The 24548-nt window shown below is 44.8% G+C and overlaps 1 protein-coding gene across 2 annotated transcripts in view; it reads right to left on the reverse strand.

Moving 5' to 3' along the window:
- The window catches only part of LOC125532166, a 58834-nt gene extending 53750 nt beyond the window's left edge, over nt 1-5084 (reverse strand). Inside the window, exons 1-3 of one of the 2 annotated variants that reach the window (XM_048696317.1) lie at nt 4857-5084; nt 3100-3251; nt 2602-3013 (exon numbers count right to left, since the gene is read on the reverse strand). In XM_048696317.1, coding sequence (XP_048552274.1) covers nt 2839-3013; nt 3100-3251; nt 4857-4976 — 447 coding nt within the window. In that variant the 5' untranslated portion in view covers nt 4977-5084 and the 3' untranslated portion in view covers nt 2602-2838. Of the gene's footprint in view, nt 1-2601; nt 3014-3099; nt 3252-4856 lie in introns of those variants that run through there. The other variant, XM_048696323.1, reaches the window with a different exon arrangement.
- Between the last annotated feature and the right edge of the window lie 19464 nt (nt 5085-24548).

Here is a 24548-nt window from a genome sequence, read left to right on the forward strand (position 1 = left end):
ACTCCAACGGGGCGACCCAAACGGACAGCGATTTCGTCCGCTTTTTGTCCGTTTGAGTCGGCCGCCCGCCCGGCGTCCGTCCTATTTTTGATATGGGTCGGCAGCGTGCCCAACACGCCGACCCGTATGTGCCGGCGTGGCCGGCTGGCCGGCCAATTTTACATTGATTTGCATTCAAACATATTGCCAAATAACATAGTTTACCGAATAAAAATATTATAGTTTTACAAGCCGAATACAAATAAAAATGTTTCACATAGTTTTGGAAACAAGTAAAAGAACATACATCTATTAGTTGCCAACATGAGCCTTCATATGCTCAACCAAATCATTTTGCAGTTGCACGTGAGTTTCCCAAGCACGCATGTCTTGATGTAATTGGGTGAACTGTTCAAACGTGTCGCTCCTCCATGCTTAGGCACAACATTCTCACCCTGAAACTGAAACCCTTGATCGTACGGACGTTCCGGGCGCTCGTCTTCTACAATCATATTGTGCATGACCATACAAGCAGTCATCACCTCCCATAGTTTCTGCGTGCTCCAGGTATTAGTAGGATACCGAACGATGCCCCATCGAGACTGCAAAACACCCAAGGCACGCTCGACATCTTTCCTAGCACTCTCTTGCTCTTGGGCGAATCTCTTCCTCTTCTCTCCGACAGGGTTGGGTATTGTTTTGACAATAGTGGTCCACTGAGGATAGATACCGTCACCCAGGTAGTATCCTTTGTCGTAGTTGTGGCCGTTGACAGTAAAGTTCACCGGTGGGCTGTTGCCTTCGGCAAGCCTAGCAAACACCAGCGAGCGCTGAAGCACGTTGATATCATTATGTGATCCAGCCATGCCAAAGAAAGAGTGCCAGATCCAGAGATCTTGAGACGCCACGGCCTCTAGTATGACAGTGCAAGCCCTGACATGGCCCTTATACTGCGCTTGCCAAGCAGAAGGGCAGTTCTTCCACTCTCAATGCATACAGTCTATACTGTCAAACATCCCTGGGAAACCCCTACTGGCATTCATCGCCAACAAACGGGTTGTATCTTCAGCTGTCGGCTCTCTCAAGTACTCAGGGCCAAACACAGCAATAACAGCCTTGCAGAACTTATACAGGGACTCTAGGCATGTAGACTCGCTCATACGGACGTACTCGTCAATGAGATCACCGGGCACTCCGTATGCAAGCATTTGGATGGCGGCAGTGCATTTCTGATAAGAGAAGAAACCAATCTTGCCGACGGCATCCTCTTTGCACTCAAAATAGTCATCATAGCCGACCACCCCCTCTCTAATACGATTGAAAAGATGCCTACTCATACGGAAACGGCGGCGGAATTTTTTATATTTGAACAACGGGTTTGTTGTATCAAAATAGTCCTTCCAAAGAAGGAAATGCCCGCTCTCTCGGTTGCGATTCAACGCCGGAAGGTGGCCCGGAATGGAGCCATGGAACAACGGCCGCTGGCTGTTGAGGTGGTGATGGACCAACATGGCAGCCAATATCTCCTCATCGTCGGACGACGAATCGTCAGAGTTGCAAAGGAAATTGTGGAAAAAGAACTCGTCGGCGGAGTCCATTTTGTATCTTGGCAAACCGCCGAACAGCTTGCGAGCTTATAGTGTATAAATATCTTTTGCATGAAAGTTTGTGGTGTGATCATACGTGTAACTATTCATGAATCTTAAATGTTTCAGCCGGCTTGGACCAACGAGTTGCTAGAAAGTGCCTTTTTTAGTTGGCAATTTCAATTTTTTTTGCTTCAAACTTCAACATTTTAAAAAATACCTAGAAAATCGTATATGTGCCCAGTAAAGATCTGGGGAAGTTCCAACCGATTTGGACCAGTGGTTTGTGAGAATTTTGCTTCCTTTTCTAGTTCATTCTTGCCAAAAAAAAAATATCCAAGGCCTGAAATGTAGTAGTACTAGAAGATTAAGAGTGTTATTGTGAAGACATCAAGACTAAACGAACTCCCAGTTTTGCTTGTCATTGTACTCGTGAAGATACTCATCGGCTTTGCTCTCTATGGGCTGAGGAAAAGATATGGATTTTTCGAAGATGATGCTTGGGTAGAGCATAGATATGCAACACCATTGGAGATGGCACTAAAGACAGTTACAACCATAGCAGGCTAAGATGAGCATTTGAATAACCTGGTGGGTGTATCTAATGATTCCTTTTGATGGCTGTAAGAAATCAATGTTGGCTTGCTAGACTAGGATGATCATACAAGAGGTCAGAAAAGAGTATCATCATTTAATCAATATTGGTTCATACATTACATGGCTGTGACTGGATTTAAAGTTACATGCAGGCATCTTGTAACACTCCTGATCTTCATTCCCTCTAAAGATTAATGCTACATGAAACTGTACTGCTAAGTCACAAAAACTGAATTATCTTGACACACTGGGGCAGTTAGAGAGCAATCATGCCTTACTGTTACAGAACACAGCAGGGTAGCCAAATAGTCATCACCCTTTCCACACAAGCACGTTTTCAGCTATGCATCAGACAAACGAAATACAGTGTGAGCAAAGAGCTCACACATCCTTAAACAAACAAAGAACCAATCAACTAACTTGCCAAGGGAGACCCAAATAACATCAACATAGTACCATACCACTTGAGCCAATATTCTCACTGATAACTCAGTCTTAACTTTTAAGATAGCACTTCTCACCAAGCATCACAGCTAGTTCAGCCTTACCATAACATACAATCGCACTGAACATGACAGATAATTTAGTCTAACAAAGCCGCAGTGTCCGAACAGAGCAATGGCAAGATGGCAACTACATAAAGTGCTGGGGTTAGTCACTATGCAACTAGCTGTCCTCAAAGTTCTACATTGGGCATCAACGCGGCCATCCTCTTGTTAAAATCATCCTTCTCAGCTGGCGTCATCTCCTTCTTGCCATCAGGCACATCACACATAGACATGTAGCCATAAAGGAATGCTGGGCTATACATCATGACTAAATGGTACCACTTTGCCCTACGATAGAAGCGCCTGCAGGGCAGTTCATGAGAGATCAGAGCCCTTGTAAACCAAGAATGTAACAGGCATATAGAACAATATCGGGCTCAAAATCATACCAGACGGGGTCCTCAGGTTTAGGCTCCACATGGGATGAGAGGTGCTTGATCAGGCCCTTCTGGTTTCCTATCTTCTCCCTGTTTTCAGACATCATGCGGTAGAGCTCTTCTTTGACCTGCTGGATCTCAGCCAAACGAGTTGCGTCCGCCTTCTGCATTGTTATTGACAGAGCAAGACAGGGAGAAACCGCATTAACCCAAATCAGGAACAGATCAATATCGAAGTTTATATCAGAAGTAGAGCAGGTATATATGCTTTATGACAGCAGTAGCACTCAAGAGGCATGCAATCAATCAATTGGCAAACAATGCAATGCTTATGTCATTCAGCACTTGAGTCTGACAGCATGCACTAGCACCAAGCTAAATTCAGTCAAGCATGCAAGTAAATTAAGACCAGCAGCATATCAACTTATCAAGCGAATTCTGAACCCAGGATTATTATGCCCTTCTTTCAGATTCAGATTGTAGCATTTGGTAAACGAGAAGGAAAAGCTAGGTTGCTAATTAAACATGCAGAGTACAATGGAAATTTACAAAAGAGGTTAGGAAGTCAGATAGATCAGGGGAGACCCTGAACTTTAGTTGATTTAAATCCTCCTTAATCAAAGCAGCCCACCCTTCCAATGTAGGAGTCACACCATCCAAGTATTTCCAGTTTGGCAGTAGCAGCATTGCTCATCATCTCAGGTAGACCCCTTGTGGTATCCCAGGTAATATGAATATGGATGGTATCCCAACAAGAGGCACTGAATGCGCAAGCAAAGAATAGGTGTATGGTGGTTTCTTCCACGTCATCATCACACAGCAGGCAAGAAAGATCCTCTCCAATATCAAAGCGCCTCCTCTTAAGCATATTCCTAGTGCTCAGTCTATCCATGAGCCATAACCAAGTGAAAACCTTCTGTTTCATGATTCACTTGGATTTCCATATGCTGGTCAGAACAGGGGAGGGTTGTATTTGCCTGAAGCAGAATCTATCTACAGCACTTATTTGGCCAGTATCGTACATCCCCCCAATATAAGATCCAATCATCAGGACTCCAAGGCTCGAGCCGCGCACTGTTCTTGATTTGGAGGTCCTGAAGCTTTTCCCGAGCCTCCAAGGATAGAGGCAGGTGAAAGTTGTGCAGATGGTCTTGAGGATCCATGAATTGCTGGACTGAGAGAACGTCCGGAAGAGCAAAAGAGAAGAGGTGCTCATATTGGTCCATCAGCAAGCCATCTTGTTCCCAAGCATCCGTCCAGAATAGAACAGTGTCACCGGCATTCACAATACAGGAGGTGATCCCTCTGTATACATCCATGTTTGAGAAAAAAAAAACATCTTTCCAGCAGAAAGATCCACAGGGTTGCATGGCATGAGGAGGGGTGTTTTCATAGTATTTTTGCCAAACCAACATCACCCAAGGCACATCCGTCATTGTGAATAAATTTGTCTATGTATTGTAACGCTTGGTTCTAAATTCTCAAATTTATAACGCCCAGCACCCCTTTGTGTTTGGGAAGGCAACCCAAATTCCAGGCAGCAAGACAGTATTAGCTAGGGATCCTGGAATCTGGCATCCCTATCAACCACCTTACAGAGTATTCAGTTCAACCACATGACAAATTGCAAAAATAGTGACCACCTGAACGTAACCTCGACGGTCACGACTAATTTAGTACCCGCATCCCGTGATGGGGATCAAGAATCCGCAATAGCTAGGGTTAGGGTTCCGACTCCACCGATGCGTGAAGGGGGCGGGGGGGCTTACCGTTGAGTGCAGGAACCGAGAGGGCGTGGGCTGGGGATGCTGCGCCACCGCCGCGGTCAGCGACGGGCGGAGGCCGCGGCCGCCGAGCCGCTTGCACACCGAGCGGACCGCCATCGCCATGAGGGCTTCGCCGAGGTTGCGCCGACTGCAGATCGAGAAAGAAGAGGAAAAAGATACGCTCCGCCCGGTCGCTCGTTTGCTTTCTTTTTTTCTTTTTCTTTTGAGGGGCGGTCGCTCGTTTTCTTTACAAGGCGCTCAGTACCGGGCCGGCCCATGTTCGCCCGCACGCTGTCTCAGAAACATACGCTTCGCCCGGTCGCTAGTTTTTCTTCGGTTTCGTTTTTTGTTTTCCTTTGCTATTATTTTGTTTTCTTCCGTTTTATTTGTTTATTTCATTATTTTTATCCTTTTTATTTTATTCGTTATTTTTTATTTTTATATTTATTTTTATTTTTTTTATTTAGTTTCCTTTGTTTCTTTCCTCGGTTTTACCGATTTTCTTTGGTTTCCTTCGGGTTTTTTCTTCCCTTTTTCACCCCTTTTCCTTTTTATTTTTTCAACACATGTATACATTTTCATAAGCATTGTACATTTTTTTCATATATACTAGGAACAATTTTTAGACACGTTTACCATTTTTCAAATACATGCTTATCAATTTTCTAATATATATTTGGTACACATTGTACATTTCTCGTATACATCTAATACATTTTTTTGATACATGTCTACTTTTTTTCATACCAGCTGTACATTTTCATATACATATAATATTAATTTTTTTATAACCTACATATAACTGAAAGTGAAATGTACATGCAACAAACTTACATTTACATATATCCTCTAGCCATATCTTTCTAGTTTCTACAAGAACAAATAAGTTAGCCTAAAAATACTGCACCATGAAATTTACTTGAACCAAAGGGGTAGATTCCTCAGCATCATCAAAGGGGATTCTAACACGAGTTTATTCCACGCAATTGCTAACGGCAACAGAAGACGCACCCACATTCCTAGATTGATCACTGATTCGGGCAAAATTAACTCCTTGCTAGACCTTACCAAGCATATCTATGAGTTTCATCAGGAACTTATTGGGGTGTCACAAACCAGAAGGGCCGGGCTTGCTATAAACATGTGGGGGCATGTAAAAAGGTGTCTGAGCAAGACAATGAGTTCATCTCCCTTAGTTTCTCGGAAGAAGAAATTGAGATTGCCTAAAGGGCAATGAACACGAACATGGCATCGGGACCTGATGGTTTCCCTGTTGCTTTCTTCAAAACTTGTTGGTCCTGGCTCAAACCTCTCTTAGTATCTATAGTCAACGGGTTTGCTTTAGGGCAGATCGACATCAAGGATTAAATTTGCGATTTTAGCCCTTATCCCCAAAATCCCGGTTGCCGACAAGATCTCGCAGTTCTGCCCCATTGCCCTGATCAATGTTATCTTTCTACCGGTGAAATGCTATGCCTTGCGCCTTGGCCCTATTGCAGAAAAAAAAATGTGGACCACGCCCAAACTGCTTTCCTGAAGGGAAGATTTATCCTGGGAGGGGTTCTTTGCCTTAACGAAGTTATCCACGAGCTCAAAAAGAAAAAAAAATTACCAACCGTTATCCTTAAGCTCGACTTCAAAAAATCCTATGACAGGGTGAGTTGGTCATTCCTGCGAGAAGTGTTACATCGCAAAGGCTTCGAAGCGGGTTTCATTAGTCGTATTTGTCAGTTGGTTGAAGGCCTTCAACCTGGTGGTTGATTCCCTTTCGGCTATGTTAGACAAGGCGAAAACGGTTGAGCACCTGAGAGGGGTGGTGCCTCATCTCATTCCTGGTGGGATCTCTCATCTCCAATACACGGACAACACGGTCCTTCTACTCCAGCCAGACCCTCTTACGCTTTGAAGCTATATCTGGGCTTAAAATCAATTTTGCTAAAAGTAATGTTTACACGTTAGGCCTAGAGGAAGACGAAAGTGAAGTTTATTGAATTCTGAATATGTATTAGGGCCTCGAAGGGCTGTTTATATAAGATACAAAACTTGGGGGCCAAGGATAGTAGAGATAGATTACAACTTGAACTACCAAATATACAAACCGAATATATACTCTAATAGAAAGTGCCAATGTTGGCTAACCTCTTAAACTGTAAGCTTCCAGCATTACCTTTCTCATACCTAGGCCTTCCCTGTGTGCGGCTAGGGCAAGGAGAAAGGAGGACAAGGGAGTCTATGGCATGGGCGGTTGGCCGCACGGGAAAAACGATTGACCGGTATGAGGGCTATAGCGGCGGCCGTGGCTATGTGCATAGCGTCTGTGAGAGGTGGAGATAGTTTTCTTTTACCTAGTGGAGATAGGTTTTGATGGGACGTATAAAAAAGGGACGCCGATAACTGCCACACGTGTGGCATATAGGTGGTATGTGTCGCACGCTCCGTGTGGTATCGACACAGGCCCGCTCGCACGAGCACGTCCGGGCGCACCCCGCCACAGCCCGCACGTTCGGTGTGCGGCGCGATCGCCCGCACGAGCACGTCCGGGTGAGCGACCACGCGGCCCGCACGACCTGTCTCGGTCGTCGCCCCTCCCCGCCTGCGAGCCACACGCCCCGCGTGGCAGTAACCACGCGTCCCGCAGTGATTGCCATGGTCCGGACCTTCTTCCATGTACGTTTAACAGCAGTTGCCATGTTGCTGAACTACAGTTGCCATGTCTGACAACTACAGTTGCCATGGTTGCTCAACTGCAGTTGCCATCTCAGGTCAAGTGCCGGATGCCATTTTTGGGCAACTGCAGCTGTTTCCATGTATGGTCTGGTCTACTAGAGTTGCCATGATTCGAAAACTTTAGGAGTTGCCACCTAGTAACACTAGATAGTTGCCATGTAGCACTGCAAAACATGGCAAAAAACATGTTCGGGTGAAGAGAGAGTTGCCATCTGCTTACAAGCACACTAGGGCAGTTGCCATGTACCCTGCAAAAACACATGGCAACTGATAGATTTTGGTGTGTGGGAGAGGAGACGGGCATGTGGGCTACGGTGGTATCTTTAGGAGTTGCCACCTACTAACACTAGACAGTTGCCATGTAGCGCTACAAAACAGACGTGGCAACAATAACATGTTTGGGTAAAAGAGAGTTGCCATCTGCTTACAATCACAAATAGGGCAGTTGCCATGTAACCTACAAAAAACATGGCAAATGACAACATGGGTGTGGGAGAGTGGGAAAATGGGCAGTCGTGGGAGATGGGGGACAGAAGTCATGCGCGACGTGCGGGCGCGAAGGCAGTTCCACCGCACGCCCCGAGTCGCAACCGCTGACCTCGAAGGGAAAACGGCGTGCGGGCGAACTCCCTCACACGGCACACAAAATCAGCCCTCTCGTGCCAAGATTCGTGCAAAAGGCACTGGATGGCGATCGAGGCGTGTGGGCGAGTTGGCTAACGCCCACACATGTGGACGTTAGTGTTTTCATAAAAAAGTTTGGGGGTCAAGTTTTTTTGTATGGGTAGCAGGCGGACAAAGGAAAACGGGAGGAGGAGGCGAATGAAGCGTGGGAGCGGCTGGAAACGGGGTGTTAGGTATTTGTTAAGTTTTTTTAAATAGTAGAGAGGTTTCGCATTTTTAAAGTACTACTCCCTCCATTCCACAATGTAGTGCGTCTGTACTTCTCGAGATTCAAGTTTGACCGTAAATTTAACCAATGAGACCGGCTGCGGCGGGAACAAAAATTATACCATAAATTCAGTGGTATAAAGTGACTGGATGGCGATCGAGGCGTGTGGGCGAGTTGGCAATATAAAGTGACGTTCTTTTGCATAAGATTTTGTGCATCCAACCATAAAAGCACATGACAGCCTCTGCTTCCCTCTGTGAAGGGCCTATCTTTTATTTTTGTCTTATACCTTACACAAGAGTCAAGGTGATCTTCACTTTTCCTTTTTACACTTTATTCTTTGGCAAGCACTATGTGTTGGAAAGTGAAGGAAATATGCCCTAGAGGCAATAATAAAGTTATTATTTATTTCCTTATATCATGATAAATGTTTATTATTCATGCTAGAATTGTATTAATTGGAAACATAATACATGTGTGAATACATAGACAAACAATGTCACTAGTATGCCTCTACTAGACTAGCTCGTTAATCGAAGATGGTTATGTTTCCTAACCATAGACATGAGTTGTCATTTGATTAACAGGATCACATCATTAGGAGAATGATGTGATTGACATGACCCATTCCGTTAGCTTAGCACCCGATCGTTTAGTATGTTGCTATTGCTTTCTTCATGACTTATACATGTTCCTATGACTATGAGATTATGCAACTCCCGTTTACCGGAGGAACACTTTGTGTGCTACCAAACGTCACAACGTAACTGGGTGATTATAAAGGTGCTCTACAGGTGTCTCCAAAGGTACATGTTGGGTTGGCGTATTTCGAGATTAGGATTTGTCACTCCGATTATCGGAGAGGTATCTCTGGGCCCTCTCGGTAATACACATCACTTAAGCCTTGCAAGCAATGCAACTAATGAGTTAGTTGCGAGATGATGTATTACGGAACGAGTAAAGAGACTTGCCGGTAACGAGATTGAACTAGGTATTGAGATACCGATGATCGAATCTCGGGCAAGTAACATACCGATGACAAAGGGAACAACGTATGTTGTTATGCGGTCTGACCGATAAAGATCTTCGTAGAATATGTGGGAGCCAATATAAGCATCTAGGTTCCGCTATTGGTTATTGACCGGAGACGTGTCTCGGTCATGACTACATTGTTCTCGAACCCGTAGGGTCCGCACGCTTAAAGTTACGATGATAGTTTCATTATGAGTTTATATGTTTTGATGTACCGAAGGTTGTTCGGAGTCCCGGATGTAATCACGGGCATGACGAGGAGTCTCGAAATGGTTGAGACATGAATATTGATATATTGGAAGCCTATGTTTGGATGTCGTAAGTATTCTGGGTGAAATAGTGATTTTACCGGAGTACCGGAGGGGTTACCGGAACCCCCCGAAGGCTATTGGGCCTTATGGGCCCAAGTGGAGGAAGAGGAGAGGCGGGCCAAGGGGCAGCCGCGCGCCCCCCCCCCCCCCCCCCCCCCCCCCCCCCAAGTCCGAATTGGACAAGGAGGGGGGGCGGCGCCACCCCCCCCTTTCCTTTCCCCTCTCTCCTCCTTCCCCCCCAAGTCCTATTCCAACTAGGAAAAAGGAGGGGAGTCCTACTCCCGGTGGGAGTAGGACTCCTCCGGCACGCCTCCTCCTATGGCCGGCCGCACACCCCCTCCCCCCCTTGCTCCTTTATATACGGGGGCAAGGGGGCACCCCATGACACACAAGTTGATCTTCGTGATTGTTCCTTAGCCGTGTGCGGTGCCCCCTTCCACCATATTCCACCTCGGTCATATCGTAGCGGTGCTTAGGCGAAGCCCTGCGACAGTAGAACATCAAGATCGTCACCACGCCGTCGTGCTGATGGAACTCTTCCCCGACACTTTGCTGGATCGGAGTCTAGGGATCGTCATCGAGTTGAACGTGTGCTAGAACTCGGAGGTGCCGTAGTTTCGGTGCTTGATCGGTCGGGCCGTGAAGACGTACGACTACATCAACCGCGTTGTTATAACGCTTCCGCTGTCGGTCTACGAGGGTACGTGGACAACACTCTCCCCTCTCGTTGCTATGCATCACCATGATCTTGCGTGTGTGTAGGAAATTTTTTGAAATTACTACGTTCCTCAACAGTGGCGTCCGAGCCAGGTTTTATGCTGTAGATGTTATATGCACGAGTAGAACACAAGTGAGTTGTGGGCGATATAAGTCATACTGCTTACCAGCATGTCATACTTTGGTTCGGCGGTATTGTTGGATGAAGCGGCCCGGACCGACATTACGCGTACGCTTACGCGAGACTGGTTCTACCGACGTGCTTTGCATACAGGTGGCTGGCGGGTGTCAGTTTCTCCAACTTTAGTTGAACCGAGTGTGGCTACGCCCGGTCCTTGCGAAGGTTAAAACAGCACCAACTTGACAAACTATCGTTGTTGTTTTGACGCGTAGGTAAGAACGGTTCTTACTAAGCCCGTAGCAGCCACGTAAAACTTGCAGCAACAAAGTAGAGGACGTCTAACTTGTTTTTGCAGGGCATGTTGTGATATGATATGGTCAAGACATGATGCTAAATTTTATTGTATGAGATGATCATGTTATGTAACCGAGTTATCAGCAACTGGCAGGAGCCATATGGTTGTCGCTTTATTGTATGCAATGCAATCGCCTTGTAATGCTTTACTTTATCACTAAGCGGTAGCGATAGTCGTAGAAGCATAAGATTGGCGAGACGACAACGATGCTATGATGGAGATCAAGGTGTCGCGCCGGTGACGATGGTGATCATGGAGGTGCTTCGGAGATGGAGATCACAAGCACAAGATGATGATGGCCATATCATATCACTTATATTGATTGCATGTGATGTTTATCTTTTATGCATCTTATCTTGCTTTGATTGACGGTAGCATTATAAGATGATCTCTCACTAAATTTCAAGATAAAAGTGTTCTCCCTGAGTATGCACCGTTGCCAAAGTTCATTGTGCCCAGACCACGTGATGATCCTGTGTGATAAGCTCTACGTCCATCTACAACGGGTGCAAGCCAGTTTTGCACACGCAGAATACTCAGGTTAAACTTGACGAGCCTAGCATATGCAGATATGGCCTTGGAACACTGAGACCGAAAGGTCGAGCGTGAATCATATAGTAGATATGATCAACATAGTGATGTTCACCATTGAAAACTACTCCATTTCACGTGATGATCGGTTATGGTTTAGTTGATTTGGATCACATGATCACTTAGAGGATTAGAGGGATGTCTTTCTAAGTGGGAGTTCTTAAGTAATATGATTAACTGAACTTAAATTTATCATGAACTTAGTACCTGATAGTATTTTACTTGTCTATGTTTGATTGTAGATAGATGGCCCGTGATGTTATTCCGTTAAATTTTAATGCGTTCCTTGAGAAAGCAAAGTTGAAAGATGATGGTAGCAATTACACGGACTGGGTACGTAACTTGAGGATTATCCTCATTGCTGCACGGAAGAATTACGTCCTGGAAGCACCGCTGGGTGTCAGGCCTGCTGCTGGAGCAACACCAGATGTTATGAACGTCTGGCAGAGCAAAGCTGATGACTACTCTATAGTTCAGTGTGCCATGCTTTACGGCTTAGAACCGGGTCTTCAACGACGTTTTGAACGTCATGGAGCATATGAGATGTTCCAGGAGTTGAAGTTAATATTTCAAGCAAATGCCCGGATTGAGAGATATGAAGTCTCCAATAAGTTCTATAGCTGCAAGATGGAGGAGAACAGTTCTGTCAGTGAGCATATACTCAAAATGTCTGGGTATAATAATCACTTGATTCAACTGGGAGTTAATCTTCCGGATGATAGCGTCATTGACAGAATTCTCCAATCACTGCCACCAAGCTACAAGAGCTTCGTGATGAACTATAATATGCAAGGGATGGAAAAGACTATTCCCGAGCTCTTCGCAATGCTGAAAGCTGCGAAGGTAGAAATCAAGAAGGAGCATCAAGTGTTGATGGTCAACAAGACCACTCGTTTTAAGAAAAAGGGCAAAGGGAAGAAGAAGGGGAACTTCAAGAAGAACAGCAAGCAAGTTGCTGCTCATGAGAAGAAACCCAAGTCTGGACCTAAGTCTGAAACTGAGTGCTTCTACTGCAAGCAGACTGGTCACTAGAAGCAGAACTGCCCCAAGTATTTGGCAGAAAGGATGGCAAGGTGAACAAAGGTATATGTGATATACATGTTATTGATGTGTACCTTACCAGAGCTCGCAGTAGCACCTGGGTATTTGATGCTGGTTCTGTTGCTAATATTTGCAACTCGAAACAGGGACTACGGATTAAGCGAACACTGGCGAAGGACGAGGTGACGATGCGCGTGGGAAATGGTTCCAAAGTCGATGTGATCGCGGTCGGCACGCTACCTCTACATCTACCATCGGGATTAGTATTAGACCTAAATAATTGTTATTTGGTGCCAGCGTTGAGCATGAACATTATATTTGGATCTTGTTTGATGCGAGACGGTTATTCATTTAAATCAGAGAATAATGGTTGTTCTATTTATATGAGTAATATCTTTTATGGCCATGCACCCTTGAAGAGTGGTCTATTTTTGATGAATCTCGATAGTAGTGATACACATATTCATAATGTTGAAGCCAAAAGATGCAGAGTTGATAATGATAGTGCAACTTATTTGTGGCACTGCCGTTTAGGTCATATCGGTGTAAAGCGCATGAAGAAACTCCATACTGATGGACTTTTTGAACCACTTGATTATGAATCACTTGGTACTTGTGAACCGTGCCTCATGGGCAAGATGACTAAAACACCGTTCTCCGGCACTATGGAAAGAGCAACAGATTTGTTGGAAATCATACATACAAATGTATGTGGTCCGGTGAATATTGGAGCTCGTGGCGGATATCGTTATTTTCTCACCTTCACAGATGATTTAAACAGATATGGGTATATCTACTTAATGAAGCATAAGTCTGAAACATTTGAAAAGTTCAAAGAATTTCAGAGTGAAGTTGAAAATCATCGTAACAAGAAAATAAAGTTTCTACGATATGATCGTGGAGGAGAATATTTGAGTTACAAGTTTGGTCTACATTTGAAACAATGCGGAATAGTTTCGCAACTCACGCCACCCGGAACACCACAGCGTAATGGTGTGTCCGAACGTCGTAATCGTACTTTGCTTGATATGGTGCGATCTATGATGTCTCTTACAGATTTACCGCTATCGTTTTGGGGTTATGCTTTAGAGACGGCCGCATTCACGTTAAATAGGGCACCATCGAAATCCGTTGAGACGACGCCTTATAAACTATGGTTTGGCAAGAAACCAAAGTTGTCGTTTCTCAAAGTTTGGGGCTGCGATGCTTATGTGAAAAAGCTTCAACCTGATAAGCTCGAACCCAAATCGGAGAAATGTGTCTTCATAGGATACCCAAAGGAGACAGTTGGGTACACCTTCTATCACAGATCCGAAGGCAAGACATTTGTTGCTAAGAATGGATCCTTTCTAGAGAAGGAGTTTTTCTCGAAAGAAGTGAGTGGGAGGAAAGTAGAACTTGATGAGGTAACTGTACCTGCTCCCTTATTGGAAAGTAGTACATCACAGAAATCGGTTTCTGTGACACCTACACCAATTAGTGAGGAAGCTAATGATGATGATCATGAAACTTCAGATCAAGTTACTACTGAACCTCGTAGATCAACCAGAGTAAGATCCGCACCAGAGTGGTACGGTAATCCTGTTCTGGAAGTCATGCTACTAGATCATGATGAACCTACGAACTATGAAGAAGCGATGGTGAGCCCAGATTCCGCAAAATGGCTTGAGGCCATGAAATCTGAGATGGGATCCATGTATGAGAACAAAGTGTGGACTTTGGTTGACTTGCCCAATGATCGGCAAGCAATTGAAAATAAATGGATCTTCAAGAAGACTGACGCTGACGGTAATGTTACTGTCTACAAAGCTCGACTTGTTGCAAAAGGTTTTCGACAAGTTCAAGGGATTGACTATGATGAGACCTTCTCACCCGTAGCGATGCTTAAGTCTGTCCAAATCATGTTAGCAATTCCTGCATTTTATTATTATGAAATTTGGCAGATGGATGTCAAAACTGCATTCCTGAATGGATTTCTGGAAGAAGAGTTGTATATGATGCAACCGGAAGGTTTTGTCGATCCAAAAGGAGCTAACAAAGTGTGCAAGCTCCAGCGATCCATTTATGGACTGGTGCAAGCCTCTCGGAGTTGGAATAAACGCTTTGATAGTGTGATCAAAGCATTTGGTTTTGTACAGACTTTTGGAGAAGCCTGTATTTACAAGAAAGTGAGTGGGAGCTCTGTAGCATTTCTGATATTATATGTGGATGACATATTGCTGATCGGAAATGATATAGTTTTTCAATGAAAGACCTCGGTGAAGCTGCTTACATATTGGGCATTAAGATCTATAGAGATAGATCAAGACGCTTAATTGGACTTTCACAAAGCACATACCTTGACAAAGTTTTGAAGAAGTTCAAAATGGATCAAGCAAAAAAAGGGTTCTTGCCTATGTTACAAGGTGTGAAGTTGAGTAAGACTCAATGCCCGACCACTGCGGAAGATAGAGAGAAGATGAAAGAAGTTCCCTATGCTTCAGCCATAGGCTCTATCATGTATGCAATGCTGTATACCAGACCTGATGTGTGCCTTGCTATAAATTTACCAGGGAGGTACCAAAGTTATCCAGGAGTGGATCACTGGACAGCGGTCAAGAACATCCTGAAATACCAGAAAAGGACTAAGGATATGTTTCTCGTTTATGGAGGTGACAAAGAGCTCATCGTAAATGGTTACGTTGATGCAAGCTTTGACACTGATCTAGACGATTCTAAATCGCAAACCGGATACGTGTTTACATTGAACGGTGGAGCTGTCAGTTGGTGCAGTTCTAAACAAAGCGTCGTGGCGGGATCTACATGTGAAGCGGAGTACATAGCTGCTTCGGAAGCAGCAAACGAAGGAGTCTGGATGAAGGAGTTCATATCCGATCTAGGTGTCATACCTAGTGCATCGGGTCCAATGAAAATCTTTTGTGACAATACTGGTGCAATTGCCTTGGCGAAGGAATCCAGATTTCACAAGAGAACCAAGCACATCAAGAGACGCTTCAATTCCATTCGGGATTTAGTCCAAGTGGGAGACATAGAAAATTGCAAGATACATACGGATCTGAATGTAGCAGACCCGTTGACTAAGCCTCTTCCACGAGCAAAACATGATCAGCACCAAAGCTCCATGGGTGTTAGAATCATTACTATGTAATCTAGATTATTGACTCTAGTGCAAGTGGAAGACTGAAGGAAATATGCCCTAGAGGCAATAATAAAGTTATTATTTATTTCCTTATATCATGATAAATGTTTATTATTCATGCTAGAATTGTATTAACCGGAAACATAAAACATGTGTGAATACATAGACAAACAATATGTCACTAGTATGTCTCTACTAGACTAGCTCGATAATCGAAGATGGTTATGTTTCCTAACCATAGACATGAGTTGTCATTTGATTAACGGAATGATGTGATTGACATGAGCCATTCCGTTAGCTTAGCACCCGATCGTTTAGTATGGTGGCGTTTGGTTCGAGGGCGACGAAGAATTGGCTGGGGATACCCTCAGCCATGTGGTTGGGGATATCCTTGATTCTTGTTTGGTTGTAAGGATTAGAGATTGATGGGATAGCCATCTATTTTTGTTTGGTCGGTTGGATATGAAATAGATGGGCTGTGGTGAAAATCTTTTTTTATTAAAATAAATGATGAGATTACATGCACAGAATCAATATTTGCACAAACTAATTAATTACAATATTGGCACATGTGAAATTGATACACCACGCATGTACAGTTACGTGTACGCGATCACTCTGAGATCCCTCGAAATCACTTGCAGATCTTGCATCGATAAAAAACACCCACGCACAGCGGCACAGGTCAACGCATAGGTGCATCTACCAACATGTGCACGCATCCATCAGGATCAACACACCTACTCATTTTCCCTGCTCCGGGTCGCCGTAAAGCGTCTGTAGCAGTGAGAAGTCAGTAGGAACAAAGATAACAGAGAGGGGAGAGGGACTGCCGCTCATGCCCTCACGTCGCCGGCCTCGAGCACGACCTGGCTTGCCCCACCGCCGCCCCATGGCTGGATCTGCCGCCCAACGCGCCCTAGCCGGCCCTGCCGTGGCTTGCTCCTGGAGGCATCCACCGCCGCTCAAGTCCGGCCACCACTCTCACGCTTGATGAGCCGGCGTCTATGTTGATGCCCTTGCTCTGCTGCATGGCCACCCCGAGCCCCCGATCCAAAATCGCCGCTACAGCCATTGCTATTCATGTTTGAGAGAAACCGTGATTTGGAAGATTGGGGATATTTTCTGTTCGCTCGGGCAGTTTGAGAGGAGAAAAAACGTTTCGCGCGCGTAACAGAGGGCAACACACGCGGGTGGCTGGCCTCATCCGCCAGATTTTCGCGGCTCGCGCCAACCAACTTTTGGAGGAATATTCGGAGGTATCTGGTTATCCTCATCCCCTCCCGCTCTCAAACCAAACGAGTGGCATCCCTAGGAAAATTGGCTATCCTCAGCTCATCCAAGGATATCCAGTGAACCAAACGCCACCTATGTTGCTATTGCTTTCTTCATTACTTATACATGTTCCTATGACTATGAGATTATGCAATTCCCGTTTACCGGAGGAACACTTTGTGTGCTACCAAACGTCACAACGTAACTGGGTGATTATAAAGGTGCTCTATAAGTGTCTCCAAATGTACATGTTGGGTTGGCGTATTTCGAGATTAGGATTTGCCACTCCGATTGTCGGAGAGGTATCTCTGGGCCCTCTCGGTAATACACATCACTTAAGCCTTGCAAGCAATGCAACTAATGAGTTAGTTGCGAGATGATGTATTACGGAACGAGTAAAGAGACTTGCCGGTAACGAGATTGAACTAGGTATTGAGATACCGATGATCGAATCTCGGGCAAGTAACATACCGATGACAAAGGGAACAACGTATGTTGTTATGCGGTCTGACTGATAAAGATCTTCGTAGAATATGTGGGAGCCAATATGAGCATCCAGGTTCCGCTATTGGTTATTGACCGGAGACGTGTCTCGATCATGTCTACATTGTTCTCTAACCCGTAGGGTCCGCATGCTTAAAGTTACGATGACAGTTTCATTATGAGTTTATATGTTTTGATGTACCGAAGGTTGTTCGGAGTCCCGGATGTAATCACGGACATGACGATGAGTCTCGAAATGGTCGAGACATGAAGATTGATATATTGGAAGCCTATGTTTGGATGTCGGAAGTGTTCCGGGTGAAATAGTGATTTTACCGGAGTACCGGAGGGGTTACCGGAACCCCCCGGAGGCTATTGGGCCTTATGGGCCCAAGTGGAGGAAGAGGAGAGGCGGGCCAAGGGACAGCCGCGCGTCCCTCCCCCCCCAAGTCCGAATTGGACAAGGAGGGGGGGCGCCCCCCCCCCCCGCCTTTCCTTTCCCCTCTCTCCTCCTTCTCCCCCCCCAAGTCCTATTCCAACTACGAAAAAGGAGGGGAGTCCTACTCCCGGTGGGAGTAGGACTCCTCCGGCGCGCCTCCTCCTATGGCCGGCCACACCCCCCTTGCTCCTTTATATACGGGGCAAGGGGGCACCCCATGACACACAAGTTGATATTCGTGATTGTTCCTTAGCCATGTGCGGTGCCCCCTTCCACCATATTCCACCTCGGTCATATCGTAGCGGTGCTTAGGCGAAGCCCTGCGACGGTAGAACATCAAGATCGTCACCACACCGTCGTGCTGACGGAACTCTTCCCCGACACTTTGCTGGATCGAAGTCCGGGGATCGTCATCGAGCTGAACGTGTGCTAGAACTCGGAGGTGCCGTAGTTTCGGTGCTTGATCGGTCGGGCCGTGAAGACGTACGACTACATCAACCGCGTTGTTATAACGCTTCCGCTGTCGGTCTACGAGGGTACGTAGACAACACTCTCCCCTCTCGTTGCTATGCATCACCATGATCTTGCGTGTGCGTAGGAATTTTTTTGAAATTACTACGTTCCCCAACAGAAAGATCCTGATATATATATCCAATTGGATGTGGGTTCTCATAAAGCATTATTGTTGACGTTACCCTTGAGGTAAAAGGTTGGGAGGCAAAACTATAAGCCCCTATCTTTCTCTGTGTCCGATTAAAACTTCATACCCATAAGTATTGCATGAGTGTTAGCAATTGTGAAAGACTAAATGATAGTTGAATATGTGGACTTGCTGAAAAGCTCTTATATTGACTCTTTCTGATGTTATGCTAAATTGCAATTGCTTCAATGACTGAGATTGTCGTTTGCTAGTTTTTCAATGAAATTTCTGATTCATACTTGACATTGTGAATAGATTGTTACTTTAGCATAAGAAATCATATGACAATATATGTATATTGCTATTCTAAGAATGATCATGATGCCCTCATGTCCATATTTTATTTTATCGACACATCTATCTCTAAACATGTGGACATATTTTTCGATATCGGCTTCCGCTTGAGGACAAGCGAGGTCTAAGCTTGGGGGAGTTGATACGTCCATTTTGCATCATGCTTTTATATCAATATTTATTGCATTATGGGCTGTTATTACACATTATGCCACAATACTTATGCATTTTCTCTCTTATTTTACAAGGTTTTCATGAAGAGGGAGAATGTCGGTAGCTGGAATTCTGGGCTGGAAAAGAAGCAAATATTAGAGACCTATTCCGCACAACTCCAAAAGTCCTGAAACTCCACGAAAGTCAGTTTTGGAATATATTAAAAATATTGGGCGAAGAAAGCACCAGAGGGGGGCCACCCACCGTCCACGAGGGTGGAGGGCGCGCCCTACCCCCCTGGGCGCGCCCCCCTGCCTCATGGGCCACCTGGAACCCCCCCCCCCCCCCGATGCCCATCTTCTGATATAAGGTGTCTTTTGCCCTGGAAAAAATCAGAAGGAAGCTTTCGGGACGAAGTGCCGCCGTCTCGAGGCGGAACCTTGGCGAAACCAATCTAGGGCTCCGGCGGAGCTGTTCTGCCGGGGAAACATCCCTCCGGGAAGGGGAAATCGTCACCATCGTCATCACCATCGATCCTCTCATCGGGAGGGGGGCAATATCTATCAACATCTTCACCAGCACCATCTCCTCTCAACCCCTAGTTCATCTCTTGTATCCGATCTTTGTCTCAAAACCTCAGATTGGTACCTGTGGGTTGCTAGTAGTGTTGATTACTCCTTGTAGTTGATGCTAGTAATTGGTTTATTCGGTGGAAGATTATATGTTCAGATCCTTTATGCACATCAATACCCCTCTGATTATGAACATAAATATGATTTGTGAGTAGTTACGTTTGTTCCCGAGGACATGGGAGAAGTTTTGTTATAAGTAGTCATGTGAATTTGGTATTCGTTCGATATTTTGATGAGATGTATGTTGTCTTTCCTCTAGTGGTGTTATGTGAACGTCGACTAGATGACACTTCACCACTGTTTGGGCCTAGGGAAAGGCATTGGGAAGTAATAAGTAGATGATGGGTTGCTAGAGTGACAGAAGCTTAAACCTTAGTTTATGCGTTGCTTCGTAAGGGGCTGATTTGGATCCATATGTTTCATGCTATGGTTAGGTTTACCTTAATTCTTCTTTCGTAGTTGCGGATGCTTGCGAGGGGGGTTAATCATAAGTGGGATGCTTGTCCAAGGAAGGGCAGTACCCAAGCACCGGTCCACCCACATATCAAATTATCAAAGTAACGAACGCGAATCATATGAGCATGATGAAAACTAGCTTGACGATAATTCCCATGTGTCCTCGGGAGCGCTTTCCTTTATATAAGAGTTTGTCCAGGCTTGTCCTTTGCTACAAAAAGGATTGGGCCACCTTGCTGCACGTTGTTTACTTTTGTTACTTGTTACCCGTTACAAATTACCTTATCACAAAACTATCTGTTACCGATAATTTCAGTGCCTGCAGAGAATACCTTATGGAAAACTGCTTATCATTTCCTTCTGCTCCTCATTGGGTTCGACACTCTTACTTATCGAAAGGACTACGATAGACCCCCTATACTTGTGGGTCATCAAAGGCCTCCATTAGCAGTAGAGAATCATCTGCAAAAAGCAGGTGACTAACACTAGGAGCTCCTCTGCATATTTTAATTCCTCTAATTAACCTTCTCCTTTCAGCATTGTGCAGCATGGCTGAGAACCCTTCCGCACAAAGTAGAAACGGATATGGGGAAAGTGGATCCGCTTGACGAAGCCCCCTTTGGGGTGTGATTGTTTCGGTTACATCCCCATTCACTTTAATCTTGTATTTGACAGTGGAAATGCACTTAATTATCAAATTCATCCACCCTTCATCGAAACCCAGTCTATGCATCATCTCCTTTAAGAAGGTCCACTTGACACGGTCGTATGCCTTGCTCATGTCTAGTTTTATTGCTACATAACCCACTGAGCCATTTCTTTTCCTCTGCAAGAAGTGTGTTAGTTCATATGCCAGCAGAGTATTATCAGAAATGAGGCGACCAGGCACGAAGGCACTCTGGTTAGGCGAGATTATATCAGGAAGAATTATTTTGAGCCTATTCGTTATTACCTTAGAGACCAGCTTGTATACCACATTACATAGGCTTATTGGTCTCATATCATTAATCTTCACTGGATTGTTATTTTTCGGGATTAACACAATAAGTGTATCATTCCAACCCTCTGGCATGTTTCCTCCCCTCGGAATATGAAGCAGTTGAAAAAAAATAGCAGGCATTCCATCGGGACCCGGGGCTTTAAGGTCACCCATAAAATTTAGTGCTGCTTTAACCTCTTTTTCAGTGTACTCAGCACACAAAACATTGTTCATGCTCTCAGTCACCCTCGGTTGTACAACATGCATAACTTCCTTGATGTTGCTCCCTGTCACCGTGGTGGAGAAAATGTTCGAAAAGTAGTTTGCAATATGTTCCTTCAGTGCATCTTCCCCTTCCGCCCATCTTCCATCATCCCTCTGTAATTTTTTAATTGTGTTTCTCCTTTTCCTTTTAGAGGCAAAGGCATGGAAAAACGACGTATTTTTGTCCCCAGACTGTAGCCACTTTACGTGGGCTCATTGTCTCCAGTGAGTATCCTGCTAGTGTTCAAGTCGGTCCAGTTTCTCTCGAAGAAAATGTTCTCTTGAAACTTGGTCTTGGCTGATGTCGCCCCTTCTCACTTCTTCCAAGTCTTTCTTTAAATTTTTTATTCTTTTCTGAAGATCTCCCAACACATTGGCATCCCAGTTTTTTAAGTCACCTGCAACCTTGCTTAGCATACCTTGAGTAGTAGTGTCCCCTCTTAGCCTTGCTGTGGCCCAGGCATTCTTTACAATGGCCGCACAATCTTCCTCTTGTAGCCATCTTGCTTCGAATCTGAAATTATGTGCTCTTTTCCTGAACCTTTGGGCCCCAACGGATCCATCTATGTGGATAATCACAGGCCTGTGATCTGAACGGCGCGGGTCGCCATTCACCACTTTAAAGTGTGGGAACTTTGTACACCAACTTCTCGAACCTACCACTTTGTCTAGTCTTTCCTTTATGTATCGGCTAGCCTCCCAACTCTGATTGCGCCAGGTGTACTTATCTCCTACATAGCCTAAATCCTTAAGACCACAATCAGCAAGAGCCATTCGGAATCCCTCCATTTGACTTTGTGCTCGAGCTGGCCCTCCCTTCTTCTCATGGTTAAATAATATTTCATTGAAATCGCCTACACATAACCATGGAAGGTTCAATTATTGCTTAAGAATGCGCAGGAGCCTCCAAGTTACTTTCCTTCTATCAGTAGATGGTTCCCCATAAATACATGTGAAGCGCCATTTGAAACCATCTTTTTCTATCACTTACGCATCAATATGATATCTCGAGTAGTTGTGCAACTCCAACCTCATTTCTTTCTTCCAAAACAAAGCTAGTCCTCCACTTTTTCCTTCACAGTCTCTTACCACCATATTGCTCATTCCCAGCATCCACTTGAATTTCTCCATTCTCCTCTCATCCACTTTGGTTTCAGACAAGAAGAGGATGTCGGGGTCCTCCTGCTTCTGGAGGTCCAGAAGCCCCCGGACTGCCGGGCCATTCCCCAGTCCCCGGCAGTTCCAAGCTATTATTTTCATTTTGATTTGCCGGGCTATCCTTGCAGCCCAGCGTTCTCTCCATCTGTTTTTGTATTTCCCTCATTTCCCTCTTGCGTTGCTACCTCGCCATCAACTTCCATTCTAGCTCTCTTTAGTATCTCTGCTTCCAAGTCTACATTCATCACATCAGCATTTCTCTTCTTCAGAATAGTCTCAAAGGGCTCATTTTTTTGTAGCTTCTCCTTCGTTCTTTCACGTCGCTTGAAGGTGCCAAGCTTCAGGATTTTACCTGACCTGATTCCCCTATTGCTTTCCTCATTATGTTCATCTTCCTTCCGCTGGCTCCTCTCCTTTTCTTCCTGGCCAATCTTCAATTCTGATAAGTTAGATTTTGGCATTTCCTTTTCCTGGGACACCAACTCAGAATCTGTAGAATGTGCGGTCTTTTTGCATGGACTAGGTCTCAGGTTTAAATTTGTAATCTCCCTTGACTGCTTGTTTTTCTCAAACACCAACTCCTTGCCTTTTACCCCTCTATTCATATCATCCTTAAGTGGCTTTAGGGGGCTAGTGACTTCTTTCTCTTCTCGTCTTTCTGATTTATCTCCATTCGTTCCTGCCGATATGCTCTTCCTCCAGGATGGACCATCACTCCCTTGTTTACTCCCCTTGCTACCTGCACTATGTGTGGTCCAAAAGTCTCCACGATCACTTGAGCTCCTACTCCGTTCATCACTGGAACTTCCGTTGTACATGATTGCGCGCAGCCAAGGACCAAACTGTCTATCACCTTCTCTTTTAGTCCTAGACGGGCAAGCCCTTTCTGTATGACCAATAATACCACAATTGTAGCAAAAATCTGGGAGATGCTCATACTCAAATAAGACAATTTTCTTCTTCTTATTCTTATTATCTGTATCTTCAACTCCCATCATTTCCTCAGAAACTTGCCCTGCTCCTCTTCTTGTTCTTCTTCTATTTCAATGGTTATAAACCTCATAATAGGGACTATTATGTCCATCTTCACTTTGATTCTCATAAATACTCCCACTGCACTTCCATTATCATCCAAATCAACATCCAAAAATTCACCAATTTGATAACCCACTAGTTCCCCTGTTTCTGTGCTCATCATTCCCATTGGTATGCCATATGCTCTCACCCATATAGGAATCGACTTAAATTCATAGTCATCTATAGTTTTGCTTGGCACAAAATCTTCCATCACCAGTAAATCTTTGTTAAACATCCAGGGTCCACCTCTTATTGATTTGTTCTTGCTCACATCATCATGAAACTGAAACAGGAAGCGATTTCTACCCAGACCCTTGCATTCCACTCTAGAGAAAGGGCACCAAGCACCACTTAACGCTCGTCCTAAATACTCTGCTTTTGCTGGTTTTTCAGACAAGAGCTTACCCACAGCCTGAAGCTTACTCACCTCCGGGGAGCAAGACTGTTTCCTCCGGGGAGAAGAGATGAAGTTGATCTTTGGTCTAAAACCGAAAAAGTTGACCTTGGTTATATTCTAGAATAACACATGATTATATAATGCCTTGGGTTGTACCATTGGAAATATAGGATATCTATCACAGAAGGGAATGCAAAAGGTAACTACATCCTAATCAGAACATTATGTCACAGCCAAAAGACATGCATATTATTGGGGTTCTGTTTCTTTTGGCAATCTCAGAAAGTAATTTGGTAAGATTTATCCATAAACATTAACCGGGCAGCAAAAACAAAAGTCAAGAATGTTCCTTCCGTGCCGGATTAGCTGATTGTCATGGTGTTACCCTATAGACATGAAATACAAAAAGTGTGCAGTGCGACTGAATTTATTCCTAAAAGTATCTTGCCATGAACTGCTCAG

This window comes from Triticum urartu, chromosome 1 (genome assembly GCF_003073215.2).
Source record: "Triticum urartu cultivar G1812 chromosome 1, Tu2.1, whole genome shotgun sequence".
In the NCBI taxonomy this organism is placed as follows: domain Eukaryota; kingdom Viridiplantae; phylum Streptophyta; class Magnoliopsida; order Poales; family Poaceae; genus Triticum; species Triticum urartu.